A 21,924-nucleotide genomic window follows, 5' to 3' on the forward strand; every position below is an offset into this window, starting at 1 on the left:
AAAAAATTGTCATATTACCATCAAATTTCAACTGATGTAGTTGCATAGCATCATAATGGTCTAAAAATTGCTGCTGATGATTTATATTGTGAAATGTGTTTTCCATATCTCTGGATTCCAAGATGCTTGTAAATGTACAATCTGTGAGATATCTTACCCCACTACTTTTAAATGATTAGAGAGAATTTCAACATCAGCTGCATTAATAACTCCAAAGCCTGTGCCTAGGCCTCCTAGCAGAGTATCATACCAAGCTCTTTTGTATCGGCATTTGCCTGTGTCTGGGAATGTAATGTTAAAATGTACTACAACCTTTTGATACTATCTACCTATCTTTTTACAGGTAGAAGGGATTTTAACCAAATGGCCTGTATGAACAGAGGTAGGTTTACCTGTTAATATTGACAGAACATATGCCCAATGTATGCTGCCTGTAATGACTGTGGTATTAGTACATATTACAGAAACTCGAGTAGTAAAATGTATTTGTACTTTTGTATTATTGGGAGGAATATTAACTCCCTGTATGGTATGATTACCACATTTCTTCACATAAGTGAAGACTAGTCATCAAAAGGTGAAATTCTTGTTTTACTGTGTGGAGTTGCTCTGACTTCCAGCAAGATTCCAGGCAAATGTTTTAAAGAACATGAAAGTGTTGCTGGATACCAAGCAAATCACACATAGCTTTCATCAGTTTATTGACAAATTCTGGCCCGTTATCAGATTCGATATCTCGTGGCCATCTTCAATGACAAAAAATGTTTTTTCATAAGGCTTCTGTTGTAGCCTTAACCGTCATTGTTTTGGTACCTGTACCCACTTTTAGTTGGGGGTAATGGATCTGCAAAGTCAATTTGGATGGCATACCAAGGTCCATCCACTTGAGTTACCCTTAGTAACTGTGGCTTTTTCAATTGAGCATTAACCTGCAAACATATTAAGCATTCAGCATGCACTAAATCGCAGATTTTCTTTAACTGTGGATGCCAGTACTTGTTCTTTACAATGGGCCATAACTTTTGTGTACCCAAATGTCCCAATACCTGATGATTAAATTTCACTAACTGTCGTGCCTGTTGGTACGTTATACAAGGAAGACCAGAACCGTCTTCAAAACATTTTGCATGATATTGCCCTGGACTTTCTCCTACAAGAGTACATTCTTCTAACTCTTCCTGCAGTCCAAACTTGTCTGGATCTGCAGCAAATCATGCTGCAAATTCTGAGCTGTAAATGTCTGTATGGCATGTACTGCAGTGGTTTTATCTGGTACACCAGAAAGGTGTTCTGTAGGATACAATTGCATGCCTTCCTTGGCTTTTTTTTTGTCATTTAATCAGCATAGTTATTTAACTGAAAATTTTCATTTGTAGCTTTTTGATGAGCTTTTACATTGAAGATACTGTAGGAACCCACAAGAGACAGACTACAAACCAAATTCCAAACAGTCTGTAACACAGAAGCATGCTTGAGTGGTTTGCCCATATTATCAACAAACCCTCTCCTTGCCCATGTAGACATATGCAGCCGCAGAGAATTAACTACGTATGCACTGTTTGAAAAAATATTGACAGGTGGAAAATGCTGTAACACATAAAGAACTCCTTCCAGTTCAGCTCACTGAGCAGACATGTGTCCGGGTAACTGAATTAGAGTCGGCTGTCCCATAGAAGGGTTTTCTGGTACTACTGCAAATCCAGTCCTACATTGTCCATTGTCCCAAAATTGAGCACCATCAACAAAGATGGATGGCCTGTCTTCCAGAAAATCAGGAGACAGAATGGGCTTTTCTGGATTTTAAATGTGCCTAATGCATTCGTGTCACTTTCCTTTATATCCCATGAAGTTAGGTAAGTAATACTCATCCCCTGCCTTTATTGTAACTTGCTTGACAATAAATAATGCCATCCATTTTGCAAACACTGCTTGACTGACGTCATCAATCAGTTTATTTAACTGAGTCTTATTTACCAAAGCCTGTATGGCCTAATGTGGTGTCTGTACTATAATGTCTTTGGAGAAAGCGGTTAGGTATTCAGTTTGTTTTAAACCCCAGTAAGTGGCCAAAAGTTGCTGAATGCACAGGTGACATCCCCTCTCAACATGTGTTATCTTTCTACTAAAGAATGTAATGGGGCGCAAAAGTCTTTTCCATTCTAGCATCAGAGCCCTGAGGCCTCTCCTGTAAAAGCACAGCAGAGAGTGTGATGGGTCCAGCTGCTGCCTGTAACACAAAGGGACGTGTTAAACTTGGAGCTACTAGTTTTGTAGTCTTGGCCAATGCTGCCTTTAAATCACAAAACACTGTATTTTCCTTTGGTCCCCACTCCAGAAAGGGTAATTTTTTTCTGGCTAGAAAGCATATCATACAGAGGAACTGCCATGCTGGCATAGTCGTCTATGAATTCCAGATTATAATTCATAATACCTAGAAATTTGTGCAAATCTGGAATGGTCACCGGTTTATTCATTTGTAAAATTCTCTGCACCCTCTCCGAACAAGGAATACACCCAGAAGGATGTAAAATAGTACCTAGAAATTTTACTTTAGATGACATGAATTGTGCCATTTCACTTTTAACCTTAAACCCTGCCTCCTGCAGTGTTTGAAGGACCTGTATTACTTTAACTAAATGCTGTTCTTTTGTTTCAGACTGTATTAGTATGTCATCAGTGTAATGCAGAAATGAATCATCAAATTCTAGACCTTGTAGTATTTGTCCAACTATATGATGCAGAGCTGTTTGCTGCTGATAATTAGGATTTACTGGACCCTCAGGAACAAAGTCAGAAAGAACAGTTGTATCCTGTGTATTAATTTGTACACTAGGTGTCAGACCATCTCTTTGCTGTACTAGGAATACTGATTGCTGAGTGTTTGTGGTATATAGGGGTTGTTGCTGTAGTCCCATATTACTCTCTGTCACATATTGTTGTGAAGTATACTTCTAGCTGTATTACCTGTCGTGGTACACACGACTTATCAAAATTTTTCACGGTAAGAAACTTACCCTTTGCCTCTTGTTTCTGGCGCCATCTGCGATAATATTTACAATCATTTTTAGTAGGACTCACCTGTTTACAGGAATAACAAATAGGCTGTCTCGTTGGAGGACACTCTATAACTTGAGAAGTTAACAGAGTGGCTGGGGGAGCTGAAGCTGCCCATTGTTGCCTCTGTATAACTTGCCCTTGATAGGATTGTTTTGCTACCTGCAGTGGGACTTGCTGTCCCTGAATAATACATCTCCCACGCCCCCTTCCCCTTACTTCACTAACAATGGGTGCAGAATGGGGAGTGTAAATCTTGTGCTTATGAATAGCATTATCTTTACACATAATATGTGCTCTCAGCAATTTATTTACTAACTCTGTGAATGTATTTGAAGATTCCTCATAAATAAGTTTGATATTCCCTGGGACAGCTTTCAAAAGGTCTAAAAAGGAGCGCATAAAAGCTTTTTGAAAATTGTTATCTTTCAAATCTTTTTCATGACTGCCATTAACTAGCATATATGCCAACTGGTAATGTTCAGGCTGTTTTTCAGGGAATCGCAAGCTGTCATTTTAAACTGATCTAAAAGTGTTGGTGTGAGAGATTGCCCTCTAGTGTATGCTAACAATACTGCTGTCATTTTTAGGTGTTTAGTTTGTATTGGATACTGCTTTTGCTGAATATAGGCCATAAAACGCTGAGGGATAAAATTCCAGAAACAATGCTAAGAACCCAAGCTTTAAATGTAATCATGTTATTAAATATACCCTTCTGTTCATCCCACTTAAGGAGAATTTCTAACATCCTAGACTGATGATAAACTTCAGCAGAAAAAACAGCTGAGGCTATGACAGGACTGGTAACAGAAGTTTCTAGTGCTTTAGACTGATATTTTTCTAGCAAAGTTTGTAATCTTAAAAGATCTTCAAAAATTAGCTAAATCTGCTGCTCTAAAAGCCTCAAATTCCTGTGTCTCTAATTGAGCTCATAATGTGTTAGTCTCCTCTCTTGCAACAATTACGTCATGCTGTGTGTCAGCCAGTTGCTTGTCACATTTTTTTTTTTTTTTTTGCAAACGGGCAATTAACCCTTTTATTATACCAATAGCTTTACTGCCTTGTTTAATAACAGTTCGTGCAAAGGTCTTAATTTCAGTCTGTGAGACTTTTCAAAAACTGAGAAAATTCTTTTGTACATTTAGCAGTGTCAGTATGCATTTTACCAGACGCATTCCATTTATCACAGTAAGTCTGAAAGTGACCCATGAGGTCAAGATATTGCTGGTTGCTAACTTCAGCAATCCAATCTTTAAACTCCTGCAAATCAGACTGTAAAGTACAAACTTTGATATTTGCATCTCTCTCTAATAAATCATTTGCAACAGGATATATAGAAACAGGAACCATTGTCTGCGCTTCAAGCATTACTTTATCCTGGTTGTGTTCCACATTTTGTACAATACATTTATGACAAGACATGCAAAAAGCAACCTTTAAATCATTGCAAATACATTTCTGTACATTTTGTGACACTTCTGCCTTACGTAGTAAAGACTTACAGGTGCTAACATGCTTATACTATGTATTTAAATAATTTCACACCTACATATGATTTAGATATATCAACAGTAAAAGATTTGGTGCACTTCTTGGCATTTTCATGAATTGCATTCATTGTTAATAGAAAAACAGGAGAAAATATTTACCACAAATGTTCAGGACAAGGTGGCCAGTCTTGACATGAAGATCAGTTGTGGGAGGCTTTTTTGCTGTCTTTCACTAGATGCTGGTAAAGCGAATGTCGGCAGTAAGACTTGCACTCCATATATCACTAACTGTCTGAAGGAGAATTTCTGAACCGCCCTGTGCTGCTCTGCAGTGTTTGTCCTCCAGTCAATGGACAAGGTTTTAGGAACAGAAAAATCGATTCTAAAAATATCTGTGCTGGAATGTCATACTGTGAGAGGCACCTCTTTGGGTCACCCCCCCCTGGTTGTTTGCACTGGACTGGTCTCGCCACTGTAAAATTAAAATTGCACTACACTATCCTGGTAGTCTGTACATTTACTAAATGAAGATACTGAGATTAGTTCTGCTGTTGCGACATTCATTTACTGCACAAGAGGTATTTTTACATCTAGCTTAACAATGAAAGATATACACAAATAACAAAACCATACTTCAGCTTAGAATAATCAGTCTCTCTCATACAAAAGAAAAAGTCCCAATCTTTATAGTGTCTTTTCTGCCTGCATCAGCAGTTTTGGAAATTTGCCAGAATAATATGTCTTTTCCTCTCAAGCTGGTCTGTTGACAGTTTGTTTTCCATATCTTAAACATTCTGTTCCTGAAGAATAACTTCTTTCGTCCTTGGCCTATCTTGCGTATCATATTGACAAGAGGCAGTTGCCATATTGACGAGAGACAGTTGCATACAAGAGTTCGTCTTGTCATGCTTGTAGATAATACATTTCACAAGCTGCACAGTTTATAAGAGATAAAACATTTTACTTCTGATTCTTGTTCACAATGAATGCCAAGTTATATGTTTTTGCCAAGAGTTCAAACTAAGTGCACTCTACACACTGGAATGCAGTCCCCGTTGCTAGATCCAATTCTGACTTTTTTGTTACACAATCAGGTCTAGTGCAAAATACACAGCAACATGGTCATGACTGTTTTATACATGTCTAATTTTGTATGATTGCATGTCAGATAATTAGTTCTATATAACTGCATGTCAGAAGATCATTTCTGTAAATTGCATGTCAGTGAATACTGTCATTTTATGTATGGATCATTTCTTAAAAAGGGAGGATGTGGATCACACAGCATGTGTATGTACCTTTAAGAAGCATTTCCAGATGTAGCATGTGCATATAAATAGTGAGCATGTGCAGACAGCAGTGCCATTTTGAGAGAAAAGCCAGAGTGTTAACATGTATGAGTGTGGTAGTCAGTTTATAAGTTTATTTAAGTTTAAGTTACAAAGCCTCATTTCTGTTTTGTTTGGGTGTAATAAAGCTGCTTGAACTGAACCTGCGAATGTTTGTCTGTTTTATCCTGACCAGACAAGCAAAGTCCTACTAAGCTAATAGCCTCTTTTACTGGAAGACCCAAGGTGGCACCTCTACTATCTGGAAACTTTTCCCTACTCTTTTCAATAGGTACCATTGGATCTTTTACCTCTATCTGAGCTACCCTCAGATTATGTAGATGGGGCCTCGGTTAAATGTCTCATCCAAAGGATGACACTCAGCAGTGCAATCCAATCACATGGTGTGGGAACAGAACCCACAGTCTTCTGGTCTTCCAGCACCAAATGCAAATGTGCTATTGACATGCTATGACTTAAGTTTTTGTATTATAAATGTTGTCAGTTTAATCACTGTGTGACAACTCCAGATATTCCTTATACTTTTAAAAAGAGATGTTTGTCACCATGCACATCCAAACAGCACTGCTGTCCAACTGATTTATGCATATATTTTCATAAAACCCCACCATTTACTAGTTAAGACCAATAAACATCTGTGAACATCCCTGAACATCCCTGACTTTTAGATTTTAAACAGCCATATCAAGTTTACATTCCAGACAACTGAAATCACCGCATTTAACTTTAACCCCCCCCCCAGCTGTACACTGCTGAATACATTAAGAAAAAAATAGTGGTGAACAAGGTAACCTGGTAAGCCTAGACGGGCAAATATTAGTACACTCAGAGAGGACTAGGCAACAAAACTCAATTTTCATAGAAGAATCTCTTACCAAAAAAAGTGCATCATTTTCATGCATTAAGCTGCAAAGGATGAAAGCAGCGAGACAACCTATACAGGTTTCTAATGACTGGTATGTTAATCATTCCCTTTTCCATCTGCTATTCCTCATAGCCCAACTAAGTACCACAACAAAACTGTAACCTTTAAAGTTACAGCAGGAGGAAGTACAAGCAAATGTACAAGACCAAATAGCAGTCAGGGAATCATGGTATTTGCTGGGCTGTTTTAAAAGACAGTCCAACAGATATCATTTACTGTGTACTTTTATTTATTTTATTTTAACTTCGTTGACAGAATTCTGCATATGCAAATGTTTACATATGAGCAGGTAGCACAGGCTGTTAAGACTTACACATCAGGTATTTATTAAATCAATTTACCTTATTAAACAAATACTGCTTCACTGAAAAGATAGAGGAGTTCAGCAGTCCAATAGCATGCGCTTCCCCTACATGTGGGGTACAGCTTGAAGTTTATTCAGTGAGAAAAGTTATGGTTGTGTATATTACTACTGTGTAAATGGTTCCCCAAAATGCGATAGACTGGGGTGAAGCTGTTAGGAGCAGTGGCAGGGAGGAAAGAAGAATTCTGCAATATCAGCAGAAGGGGAAAAGATGTTAAAATAAGGGGGAGGAGCAGAAGGAAGAAGTAGGTCTGAGATGTGTGCTGTTTCGGCTGATGGCAGGAGGCGAGGATTACAGAGAACTGCAAGTGAAGGGACGATGGAGTAATAGCATTCAGAGCACAAGCAAGCATGAAATGTTGGAAGCTAAATAAGCTTATAAAGAGAGACATACGTTGATGAGGTGAAGATGAGGGGTGCCCAAGCAGAACTGTTACAGGAAATCAGACCGAGGCTGGGAGATGAAGAGATGTGACATAGCTGACCTAGTATCAGTCATTGATCTAGGTGCTTCAGTCAGTGAGATGGGGAGGGGGGGGAGTGGCCGATGCTGCTTCAGCCATCCTGGGCAAGGCAGATAGCCTAATCCATTGCCTGGGTGACGCCTGCTGGTGGTAGGTGCCCTAACATGCTGCTTGGCAGGCTGAGATATTGCACCCATTAAACTGTGAGCACCACAGTAACTAGATTTTGGCACATGCACAGAAGTGAGCCCTTTGCCTCATGCCTCACAGTATGCCTGGCTGTACACTCATTTCTGTTCCATGCACACCCTTCATGACTTACTGCATACCTATGACTACCAAGACAAATGTTCTGCTATATATGTTTCATCTTTTAACTACCCAGCAGGTATAAGCTAAAGCCTTACATCAACCTATTCCCATTTATAATAGTAAATGAAGCCTTCCCTATAAAAACTTCACAAACCAGTAGGGCTTACGTGGTTACCAAAATAAAATAAAAGCAACTATCAAATATGTACACCATGCTCAGTAGGTCAAACAACCATCTGCTATACAAATTCTAATAGAATGTTAAGAAATTGTCTTATAGCAATGTGCTAAGTGTACAATGTATAGGAAAAATGTTACTGTGCTCTTCAACCTCCTTTCCAGAATAAAATGTCAAGTTCTTACAGTACTTGATGTTCAATATGTACCTAATTAAAAGAAAAACAATTCTGAGCGGCATTCTGTGTGTGTCCCCAGTGGCAAAGAGGATATATGACAGAGAAATAACTGCATCAGTTAAGTACAGTATTGGATTCCTAAAGGCACCAGCAAAGGTAAACTAACAATGTACCATTCAGCTGTGCCTGCATAAACTTATTTTCTATTGCTTCCCTCTGGTGGTTAGAAGAAATAAAACTTCTAGCCATTGAAACTTAAAACTGTCAATTTTTACAGATCTGTTTGTCTCACATAAGGAGGAACATGAAACTGAAACATGCTGTTAGGTATCTACTGATGACCTGTTGCTGGAAATACCAGAAAGGAAAACACAGTGAATAGACAGCGATGCTGCAGCCCAATAAGAAAATACTGCCACACATCTACTCTTCTGTCAGGAGAAAAGGCATATGGTATGATTAATAGCATGGCTTCAGCATGGAGCAAAGGGGTGGAATAAAACATGCTAGAAATTGACAACATACTGAAAATAATCACACAATTAACCTATAAATCGCATACCTCTCTGTTTATACGTTATGTGCAGAATGACTTGTTACAGAGAATTTGATAGAAAAGATGAACTGAAGGAAACAATTTAATAGTTGCACCATACACTGAAAAAATGCAACAATGCTGCCAATGAAAATGTTACATCTCATGCTGTATGCAAGTAATAATATATTTATATGTCATTCTATACCTAAGCTGCAATATTTTAAGATTTGAATTCACACCTCTGTGGATATTTAATTAAAGCAAAAACCTAGATGGGAATTAGCATTTACAACATAACCTATACAATGGACTTTCTCTTTTATTGGTGTTTTCTAACCTCTTTCATTATCTGACAACCCAATTTATAAAATACACAGTCAACTTTCTGCTTGCACTTCCATGATGTAACTAACCAGCTCAAGGCTTGATCAGCAGTATAAAGAAAAAATTAAACAGACTTAATGACACAAGTCAGCTAAGAACAGAGCATGAAAATGCAACACAAAGAACTATTTTATGTTTGTGGATGACACTTTACCATGCCTCTCAAATGTCAAAATTTTCACAGAAACTCCAGATTTTTGCCTTATATTTTTGGTCTGTTCCTCATAAAATTTTTGTTTTGTGGCAAATCATTAAGGATTGAAGTAAAAAGGTAATGACAGACATTTGAGTTTAAGATTTCATACCCTTCAGAAAATCCATGCTAAATCCTGTTATTCTATCAGCTTTCTAAGTGCAAAGAGCAATATTTAAAAATTGCCCCTATTTTAGGGGGAAAATCATGCAAAATGTCAGTCCTCGCCATATATTCTAGATTTTGCTAGAATGCCGTTATGCCCAACACTCTGCAGTATGCTCTGTTTCATGATTTAGTGTGCAAACACTATTTCATTCAAAAAAAAAAAAGGGAGATCAGCAATACAAAGCAATGACCACTAGATGTCAGCCCAGGATCTTTGTTTCTGCTTTGCTAACTGAAGCTTTTTGAGTTAAAGGATAAAAATAATCTACAGATAACCTGCAAAAAGAAATTATCATCTAGTATAAGTGCACTTGTAAATGCCCACTTGACATGAATTTCTCGCTCAGCATGCACCGTTCCCATGCCAAATACTAACTCCTGAGATGCCCATTCCCCCTGTGATACAACTGCACTAGTTACTTTTATGTTTTGTTCCAGTCCATTGAAACCTCCATTCTTGTATGCACAGCACATACACACAGGGTACCCAATACCAGAGTAGTAGCCTTAACATGAATTCAAGAACAGCTCCATCTCACAGGCAGCCTCCTTGCAAAAGATAAAACATACATTTTGCTGGCAGTGACCCAAGTTTGGAAATAAGCTTGAGACTTCTGTTAAGGATATCGAAGAAGGGAGAATGCAGCAGCAGGAACTGGCCAGTTATCCTTTTCCAGTGGACAGGCTTTGCTCAGCTTGTGCAACATCTAACAGAAGACAAGTGGCCTAGCAGGACCACATTCTATATTAGCAAAGCAAGTGATAGCAAGCTGATGCAGACAAGTCTGACACTACACACTAATTGTACATTACCATTAAAAAGGCAGACTATGAGGAGAAGGAAAACAACAGCTAAGATGTCTGCACCTTCACTTATTTAGGACAAAAAAGGAGAGTGCGTAACTAAATAAATAAACATTGCTCATCAGTATATAATGCTTCACTGCTCTCTCACCAGCCAACCTTTTCATCCAGTATGCATTACCCACTATTCCTCCTTGACTCATTTAATAGTTTCAATGGTCTAATCCTTCTGGAATGATGGAAAATCTTTAGCCTAAAAAGCTAGTTGATAGGCAATCAATAGCACCCAACAGTTGTTTCAGGGAAATACTACTACCCATGGGTGTTACAAGTTCCAAGTGCCACATGGAGAGCTTCCCCACCATGGAAGGTCTGTTATTTACACATAACTTCCAATCAGAAGGGCATTGTTGTGCAGAGAAAATGGGCTAGTTGTAAAGTTGTTTGTTTTATTACTAGTAAATATTTTTTATATATTTGTGATGTATACTCTATCTAATCCTTGAAAGTCAGTGTAAGATATGCAATTATTGTTGGAGAAACTATAAGTATTTTACATCCAAAACATAAACATTTTGCAACCATTTAATGTCTGTTCAAAACATACATATATATTCCACGCAGACAACTACACATGCGTGTGCATACACACACATGCACAGATAAGCACATATACACATATGGTTTTGCACACCGACACCTTGTTTCTCCTTGCTGGCTCTAGCCTCATCAGTTACTCTGAAAGAGATGAGAAGATGAACTTTAACCAGAGTAAAGCAGAAGTTTACTACTGTGAGTGAAGTCCATATGCTAGATCATGTTGGCTGCTACAATTTCTGACAGCTGCTGCTGCAGTTAATTCCGCTAGGATTATTTTACTATGGTAACTGTAGCTTCAAAAAAAAAAAAAGAGAAAAAACAAAAGACAGCTGAAAGGTTAAGTGCATACACAAGCAGAAGACAGCTAAAACACTAACATTTGAAATAGTTTTCTGCTTGCATTTACCACTCTGGTTCTCTTTGTGAAGCCACAATTACCATGTAGAGAACAAACTGCACCTAAGAAAAAAAAACTTTTGCTCAGGATCTACAAATTTCATGGCATACACAGGCAATTTTACTTTTTGTTAGGTTCTCCTGTATATAAATAAACTCCTTTGTAATAACCTTCCAAACACTTTTTTTTTGTAGTACAAGCCCACTTTCTATTTAAATTACTATGGAACAATATTTAATGCATGATAAGAGCTTGTATGCAGTGAAAATGATCAAATTATAATTGTGTTACACTGTTTTTGCCTATTATCACAAAATGTGTTTTGCTGCTATGATGATGAAAACAAATCAATACAAAGCAGCATAACAGCACATGAAGCACAGCAGGGACCAGAGACAAAGGGTTACAATGAAATTATATACAAACAAATACAACAAATAAATTAACAAATAAGTAGAAGTTGAAAGATTCCTTACTTCAAAAGCAAGTAAACCAAGACCAATGAATGAACTACAGTGCAAGGTCACTGTAAACTGACCAGATTTATTACAAAACTGTACAGTCTGCAAACAAAACATCAGTGAGCATAACCATGGCAAAAGAAAAAAAGTAGAACCACAATTCAAAGCTTATGAATTAAAAAGAACATGCTGCACACATTTTACCATGAAATAATACTTCTCACAGCGTCTACAAATAGGTACGACTTCTCAGGCTTCATTCTCAAGATCATTGTAACATGTTTTTCCCCAGTATAATTATGTCGTAAAACTCATTGTTAGCCATAAGTTTGTCGCTCTTATATTTGTAAATTGTATAACATTTATAAAATGTATATGATCACGTAACCTCCCTTCAACTTCAGCATTACGGAAGAAATGAAGTTCTGAGTGTTTTAAAAAGGAATCCGACCTTTTGGTTATCAACTTGTAAACATTTTGGTCAACATTTTCAGATTTTCATCATCATCATCTTTCTTAAGAACAACTATATTTATAACAGTACTATATGATTAGTCAAATCATTCTCCAAAATGTGATGTTTAAGGAAACAGCAAAAGGCTACCTGCTGAAGACAATGGTTTGCAATCTGAATATACTAAAAACCCATTATAAAAACTAAATGTTACAGCCACGTGTTAAGCTCACCATTGAAAGCCCACAATTCGTATTATTTAACACAATATTCTGAACCCTGTATTATTTAACATAATTAACCAGTAGTTCTCATATTTAGAATTATTTTATCTAAAAAGTTTTCAGTATCCAAAAAGGTAATTTTGACAGCCATGTTACAGTAGAAAGCCGATTATCCGAACTAATTGGGACCTAGGGTAGTTCGGATAATCAAACATACATTGAACCAAATACAAAACTTCTAAAATCTTGTTTTTTCTACACACAAGGAATACACTTTTCCACCATTCAGTGATTGCAGTGGACAATAAAGAATATTTTCCACACACGAACGGGCTACAAGTGACTGCGTATAACAATTTACATATTTAGACTTGATGGTTTTCCCTACTCAAAAACTTTGGAAGACTGCGTTCTGACAACTGAAGTTTCAGATAATCGAAGTTTGGATAATAGACTCTGTACTGTATAAGATAAACTCAGTTCCTGGTTAGAAACTTTCTTTCAAAATTATCAATACAAATGTATTCACTGCTGCCGGAAGAAGACTAAATTCTCTTTAATTTAACCATATATACATATATGTGTAGATATCTATATCTCTGTACATAAATATATAAAAATAAACACACACACACACATTTAACTCATTTTTTACTGAAGAAATGTTTAAGATATATAAAAATATACAACTTTTTGTCATAATCACAAAATAAAATGTAGAACTCTAAGACCAAGACAATTTTCAATATGGAATATATGCACACTAAGATGGAATGGCATGGCATTTACAATGTAATAACGAATCCCAGTTAAATACAATATATCAGAGGTATCCATAAATGAATTAGCTGTTTGACAGAGAATGTAGATGAACACAAACTATGTATTTTAAGATATAGTTTACAAGAACACTTTACACAACAGTTGTAAAGCAGAAGCAACAACATTGCACTAAGTTACGCACTGGGTGCAATATGAAATTTGAAAGAATAACACTGACATTTTCTGAAATGTATTATTTATACAATTTATTGCAGGTACCTGAAGTTGAATCAGCTCTTCAACAGAGAATATAGAAGCATGAGACCTGCACGTCTTAATCAAAGGTTTATCATAAAAGGCCACTATTCTGCATTATAAAGCTGAAACATCAACTCTGTACAATCCAAGTTATATATTTCGTGCAATGAAACAAAGTAGGAATATCAAAAGTCTAGTTTCTTCAAACAAGCAGCTATGCAAGTCATAAATTATGACACACTGAACAGGAAATGTGCAGTGCACACATAATACCTAGTGTGATAAAGTTCAATCATTAATATGTGGACTTTTATCCATTACAAAAGTTTTGTAAAAAAAGCCCCATAAATTAGAATACTTATATATATATATATATATATATATATATTTATATTTGCTGGTAAATTTCCATGAATCCAAACATAACTTCATATATGAATTCCATAAGATAACTGGTTAAGAAGCAAACTCTCAGTTTTCAGTCACATTTTTTATGCATGAAGATATTAAATATTAAGAACTATCCTTCTGTACAGATATTGTTTATTGGTATACCCAATAGACAATTATGCCATTTACAACCAAGGATTTTAGAAATAACACGATTTTTATCTAAACCCCTTGAGACACGAGACCAGATTATTTTGATGGAGTTACAAAACCAAATGCTTATTTTGAAACTCGCTTATCCTTATATACCGAGAAATATGGAGAAGATAATTTACTCATTGCTGCTAGTTCTTAAAAAAATAGATACGTATTATGAGAAAAACTAGCCAGTTAAAAATACATATTTATTTTAGGAGAGAACCTACAATAGTCTGGCATGGGAGCTTCAGAAAACTGCTTAGAATATATGCTAGATATGTAAAACATGAAAGAAAATCATTTTTTTTAACAGTTCCTCCAACATAAATATGACCAAGATAAGTTTAAACTCAATTTAAGAAGTAGAGTTCGTTTTAGTGTGGCAATCCTGATGAAGTTCCAGAGAGGGTGTGCCAACAATTTCAAGTGCCCCTTACTAACATAACACTGTTAGGAACTATCTTGCCATTTTCTACTAAATGGAAAAACGACATCAGCTAAGCAATGAAATGTTTTGCACAGAGTGGTTCATCGTTTATTGGGATATCGGAGTTGTTCAGAAGAAATTGCCAAAGAAGAAGAAATTCATTAAATACACCAACGTTCTTTAATAAACAGTGATAGCCTACGAGAAGCAGTTTTAAAAAGGAAGGTAGTAAGGTAAAATGTTTTGACTTTTTATTAAAGAAGTTAATTTTTTGAATTACAACCTTAAGTCCTCAATTTGAGACCTTACTATGTATACCCACAATGTGATACTGGACAGCTTGTGTTCATGATGGTTTGAACTAGATAAGTTTTATAATTCTGGTATGAATGTGAGATTAACTGAAGGCTGCTAACTTTAAACCATCTTTGATTCCGGGGTCAGAGAGTTATTTGTCAGAGTTTTATCATTTCAAAGAAAATTTACTAAAAGTTAGTGACTATTTTAAAGCACTCCTGTGAAGTGAAACTTTATTGTTACAAAAGTAGAAAAGATAGGGAAAAACATTTAAGCAAGCATCAAGGATTTTGCCGGTAAGTTGTATTTTAATTTATGCCATCGGATCATTTCTACATTATAAGTTAAGAATGGTGAGTGTTAGTCTGCTTTATATATGACTTTTAAGTCTTTAATGTCGTCAAGTGATTTACATATCAATTATTAAGAAATCTGAGGATGCATATGGGGAAAAGTGTTGATTGGTCAATATTTAACTTGTAATCAGAAGCACTACTGAAGTCCTCTGCAATTTTCAAAATCCAAGGCATGGCTTGTTAAGGGCTGCTTAGATAAATCAGTATATTATTTACAAAATATGAGATATTAAGGGTGTTTTGTACTATATACAGTGCAATGGAAAAGTATTTGCCCCTTCCTGATTTCTTTTTTTTTTTTTTGCATGTTTGTCACACTTAAATGTTTCAGATCATCAAACAAATATAAATTTAGACAAAGATAACCCAAGTAAACACAAAATGCAGTTTTTAAGTGATGATTTTATTTATTAAGGGAAAAAAATATCCAAACCTACATGGCCCTATGTGAAAAGGTAATTGCCCCCAAAACCTAATAACTGGTTGTGGCATCATTAGCAGCAACAACTGCAATCAAGTGTTTGCAATAACTGGCAACGAGTCTTTCACATCTCTGTTGAGGAATTTTGGCCCACTCTTCTTTTCAGAATTGTTTTCATTCAGCCACACTGGAGGGTTTCCGAGCATAAACCGCCTTTTTAAGGTAATGCCACGGAATCTCAATTGGATTCAAGTCCAGACTTTGACTAGGCCACTCCAAAACATTCATTTTGGGGGTTTTTTAAGCCATTCAGAGATGGACTTGCTGATGTGTTTTGGTCATTGTCTTGCTGCAGAACCCAAGTGCACTTCAGCTTGAGGTCACAAACTGATGGCCAGACATTCTCCTTCAGGAATTTTTTGTAGAGATCAGGATTCACAGTTCCATCAATCACAGGAAGTCGTCCAGGTCCAGAAGCAGCAAAGCAGCCCCAGACCATCACACTACCACCACCATGTTTGACTGTTGGCATTATGTTCTTTTTCTGAAATGCTGAGTTACTTTTACGCCAGATGTAACAGGATGCACATCTCCAAAAAAGTACTTTTGTTTTGTCAGTCCACAAAATATTTTCCCAAAAGTCTTGGGGAACATGTTTTTTGGCAAAAGTGAGACGAACCTTTATGTTCTTTTTGGTCAGCAGTGGTTTTTGTCTTGGAACTCTGCCATGCATGCCATTTTTGCCCAGTCTCTTTTTTATGGTTGAGTCATGAACACTAACCTTAACTGAGGCAAGTGAGGCCTGCAGTTCTCTATATGTTGTTCTGGGTTCTTTTGTGACCTCTTGGATGAGTCGTCGCTGTGCTCTTGGGGTAATTTTTGTAGGCCGGCCACTCCTGGGAAAGTTCACCACTATGTTTTCTCCATTTGCGGATAACGGCTCTCACCATGGTTCGCTGGAGTCCCAAAGCTTTAGAAATGGCTTTGTAACCTTTTCCAGACTGATAGATGTCAATTACTTTGTTTCTCATCTGTTCCAGATGTTTCTCATCTGTTCCAGAATTTCTTTAGATCGCAGCATGATGTCTTCCCTTTTGGGATCTTTTGGCCTACTTCACTTTGCCTGGCAGGCTCTATTTAAGTGATCTCTTCATTCAACAGGTCTGGCGGTAATCAGGCCTGGGTGTGGCTAGTGAAATTGAACTCAGTTTCCCAAAAATGTGATTAACCACAGTTACTTCATGATTTAACAAGGGGGGCAATTACTTTTTCACATAGGACCATGAAGGTTTGGATAGTTTTTTCCTTAATAAATAAAATCATCACTTAAAAACTGCATTTTGTGTTTATATGGGTTAAATTTGTTTGATAATCTGAAACATTTAAGTGTGACAAACATGCAAAGAAATAAGAAATCAGAAAGGGGGCAAATATTTTTTTCATTGCACTGTACATATATCTTAAAGCAACTGTGCCAACAACCCTTTCATAAAGTCCTCTTCATTGCCTGTTTCACTGTGTGCTACAGTTCTCACTGAATTTCCCTGCCACCATTCCCATGAAGAAATATGTATGAATTACAGCTTGAAATTACAGCTCAGTTGCCACATATGTCCTCTACTTCCTCATTTTCTATATTTCTATAGCAATATTATCGGTCCATATTATAGCAAAAAATGACTTAGTCCTTTAACAATTCCCTCTAAACCCATAAAAACCTTTTAGTCATCCTGGAGATCTGCATGTACCACGTCTCAAAAATTTTCTTAAAAGGTCTCCAGAAATGCACACTATGTAGTCTCTCAGGAAGCTTGCAAACTTTAAACAGAGAACCTTGGACTTTTAACACCCCTTCCACAGAGTAACCAACATCATCTTCACCTGTGACATAACCTTGTCACACTACAACTGTAACATCTAGATCCTTCTGTTTTCTCAGTTACATCAATTATCTGACTGACAGATATGTATGTATGTATGTTTGTATGTATGTATGTATGTGTCTTTCAGCTTTTTCCCGGTTAGGGGTCACCACAGCGAAACTCCAGTCCGCTAATGATTGGCAGTTGATTTTTACGTGCCGAGTTGTCAGCCCTGATGCACAACCTTCAACGAAGGTACGCCCATTCACGCATGTCTCCACGCAGAAGATGCTCTAGCTGAGAATCGAACTGGACAGCGTCTTACTGTGAGGTGACAACGCTACCGCAGCACCACCACCGCGGAATTTTTCTGACTGACAGATATGTACAAAACATTTTGGTTACTACAACCTAAAGTATGCAACTTCCCTACATTAAACCTCAAATGCCATTGAAAACCCACCATGCAAGCCTCTCCAAATCCAACTGCAAATTACTATCCCCAGCCTTCATCACAGCCTCAGTTGTTATGCCATCTGCAAACATACATTTTTATACATTCTAAAGCTCTAGATAAATACTTTATCAGCAACTGATCAAATATCAGTCAGTAGGTAATCCAGGCATAACACTGCATTATTCTGAAATCTCACCCTTGGCTTCCATTCCCTACTTTCTACCCAGCAATTATCTACATTCAACCACTTTATCCTCTGCCAGCCCAATTTTCATTCAGTTAATCAGAAACAATGAATGAAAAAGCTTATTAAACAAAGGAATTCCGCATTCACTAACTTACCTCTTTTCAAAAGGCATAATAGACATGTTTTATTAAATGCATACAGAAAGCCCCACATTCAACTGTCTGTCATCTTACATGATATTCAGCATACCTACTATCACAGTGTATTCAAGAAGTTTACCCTACAAATGACAGAGTCACTTCTCCATATGGATTTAGTCTGGTATACTCACTGCATATAATGAGCACAATATTTCTGAATACTTGTCTCAGTCACTATGATTTTTGTAACTATAATATTTCAGTCTAAAAATTAGAATCATTTACAGGTCTCTCAGCGGTGGGTGAATTCATAAACATAGTACTGCATGTGTACCAACTTTATACAGTCATTAGGAAATAAAAAAGACTGCATGCAATTCTTAAATGGAGAGCAAGGAAAGAATGCACACCATTGATAACAATAATATGATAAAAGCATAAAAAATGAGGCTAACATGACACTCATGGAAAGACAGTTCATAAAGGACAAGAAGTGTGCACTGTCACATATGTCATAGCACAGAAAGCCATACATTTAGCTCCAAACAGCTACAGATAGTAGCAGTATAAAATATTAAATACAATGGAGTAAAGACTTAAGATTCCACACAGGCTAACTGTAAGCACCATCAAAGTTGGAGAAACACCCAGGCAATCAATACAATGGAGTAAAGACTTAAGATTCCACACAGGCTAACTGTAAGCACCATCAAAGTTGGAGAAACACCCAGGCAATCAATCATTTAATGTTGCCATGTCAGGAGGCACTTCTGGCCTCACTAGGCAAGAACAGCTGTACAGATTCTGTGTAGCTGAAGTATGCCAAATGCCTTCGCCTATGGAGGCAGTAGAAGAAAACCAGCAGCACCACAAACCAGGGTTATAATTGCTGTAACCATCCTGGCAACAGGCACCTTCCAAAGGCTGACAGGTGACACAACTAGCAAGTCCTAGGCATCAGCCATTAATCTTGCAGCAGTTTTTGGATTGTTTGCTGACTCATTCAGACCAATAAATATAGGACTCTGAGACAAAGGCTAAGATAACTCCAAAATTGTGAGGGGTCTACCCTCTGCTACCGCTCAAGCATGCCCAGTGCAGAGAATGACACACCTGTAGTGATACACATACCTGCTACAGACGAGGTGGCTGCATGCTTCAACAACCATAGCCATTACTAAAGGAAATGGCAGGTGGTATGCAGTCTCAAAGGTTACATTTTCATTGTGTTAACTTGCACTGTGTCTCTGAGGCTAGATGCATCACCCATAAATGTCTACTAGATGATGCTAGGTATCCACTAAAGCTATGGCCAACATCCACAATGTCCCCACAGACACCTGCCCAAGCTACAACCATAACCAATATTATACCTCACAACTATACAGAATTTTGCAAAATGGCATCAATAAATAACAACAGATGTTTGAGATTCAGGTTTTATATCCTTCAGAAAATGCATGCTAATGCAAAACCTGTTATTCTATTAACTTTCAAAGTTTATAAGGGCAATACTTAAAATCTGCCCCTATTTTTTTGTTTTGGCCTATGTAACCCCCCCCCCCCCAATAGTTTAGGCTTTATCCAGATTTCTTGTGCTAAGAGGTTGAGAGGTATGGAGTCAATGCCAAGGGAATGCTTGCTCTAAGAGTGAGTTTAAATACCTTTGCAGGAATGGAATCTTAAGTGTCTGTGCAGCTGAATAGGACAGAACCTGGGGAACCAGGTATGCTCAACCCAAAAAAAAGAGCTAGAAAATTTTGTAAGAAAAAAAAATGTTTGGTATATACGACATGAGTCAAACTACAAAACCATTGTATAGAACATTGCCTTCTACTGAATGCCTATGAAAACTTACATGTACTGGGGAAAGCTGCATGCTGACTCCAACTGAGCTCTTCCAGCTATAGGTGTCATCTGTATGATTTACATTTGCCATTTATTTCTGTTCCACATAAAATAAATGATTTTACAGAAAAAAAAAAAAAAAGAGGAAGATTTAGTCACTGACTGGCAATGCATTTATAGATCCCTCATTCTTCAGAAAATGCACACTAATACAACTGTTTTATCCTACCAGCCTTCTAAGTGAACCATACATATCACCAGTCTTAAAAGTATTCTCTAATAGGGATGCCCACTGCTTTTTTTTTTTCTGGTCCTGTGTTTTCACTTTAATGTTGAGAGCTGTGACAAATGTAGGTTAACTTGGACTGTAACTCATAAACTGGAGCAAAGGAACGCTTATAATGCTGTCGCTGATGAATACAAGCTAATATGTTAATACTTTAGTTTGGTCACAAATTCTGAAAGATCTAAACAAGAAAACGAAAACATACCTTGTATTTAAATAATGCTCCATGAAGTAGACCATCCAAGATACTTTCACAATACTCTTTACTTCTGGAATCACTTACAAAATGCAAATGTAAAACTTCGTTGTCATCCAGTCTGCAATATTTTGTCATGGACGTCATTGCTGCTTTAAATTTCTCCTGCAGACCCCAATTTTTGTCCACTTTAGTAAACATCATGAGGATGTGATAAGCGACTCCTTTCTTGGTGATATTTTTAGCTTCCTGCTCTACAGAAGAGATAACATAAGACTTTAAAGACGCATCTTTAATTTCTACAGAAAATCGGGCATCCCCTTCAGCCTGTTGAATCGCTCGGTTTTCCTTTATCCTTTTAGTTGTAGAGGTGAAGTTTTCTCTTTCAGATCCAAAATAATAAAATATAAATACTGCTAAAGCTGCACACAGCAAAATGACTATCTGATATAATTTAAACGTGCTAATCCGGGCCATAATATGAAGCAAGTCCATTCTCCAAGACTGACTCTGATAATAAACTTGAATGTAATGCAAATTTCTTGTTTGTAACTCAAACTTTTAGCCTAGTTGTAGAAAGAAACCATGCTACTTCCGCCCCTCCAAGCACGTGGAAGTGGGTCATAGCTGACATCATCCAATCCCCTTAAAGCTGTGATGTGGTTTCCTAGCAACCTGCTTCCGTTTTTATTAAAGAATAAGGAAATGTCATCGATGATTTCACGATACATCTGTCCGATTGCATGAATATTAACTGAAGGAACTGTATTCTCTTTGAAGTTATTTTTCGTGAGCTATAACAGTTGGTAAAAAGTCGCCAAAACCTGGGTCAATTACTTCCCGATTGAGATGGGAAAACCTTAAGAAGATGTTTTCCAAACACCAAAGTTTTCAAGTAATCTTATTTTCAGTTGCTCGTTTATAAACTAACAACCGTGTCTTTGCGCGTGTAAATATCATGGAGCATTTACACTCTTATCCAGATAGTGTCTTCAAATGTTTAAGGTTTGGAAGCACATTAACACTTTGCCAGATATAAGAGGGAAATTATTTCTGTAATATAAAGTGGTTTCAGATGCACACTGATGACCGATTGTGAAGCAAGAGTAACAAGTTGTTTTTCTGCGTAGGTTGAGCCTTATAAAACTGTCAAATGTTCCAGAGTTCACAGAATATCCCCTGACTTTCTCTGATATTTTTCAACTGTTTTTCGGAAAAAAATATAATTGTCTAACTGATCCATGTTCAATTAGCAGTTCCGGGTGTGGAGGATCTGATGTAGTCAAGGGAGAGAAATGAATG

General features: G+C 37.1%; 1 protein-coding gene across 1 annotated transcript in view; it reads right to left on the minus strand.

The window, feature by feature from the left end:
- Positions 1-21,226, minus strand: part of XXYLT1 (xyloside xylosyltransferase 1) — a 987,581-nt gene extending 966,355 nt beyond the window's left edge. Inside the window, exon 1 of the mRNA XM_044070826.1 lies at positions 20,632-21,226. Within this exon, the coding sequence (XP_043926761.1) occupies positions 20,632-21,117 (486 nt within the window). The 5' untranslated portion in view covers positions 21,118-21,226. The remainder of the gene's footprint in view (positions 1-20,631) is intronic.
- Positions 21,227-21,924: the final 698 nt, after the last annotated feature.

The sequence above is a fragment of the Protopterus annectens genome, chromosome 4.part1, assembly GCF_019279795.1.
Source record: "Protopterus annectens isolate FY-2018-M chromosome 4.part1, PAN1.0, whole genome shotgun sequence".
In the NCBI taxonomy this organism is placed as follows: Eukaryota; Metazoa; Chordata; order Ceratodontiformes; family Protopteridae; genus Protopterus; species Protopterus annectens.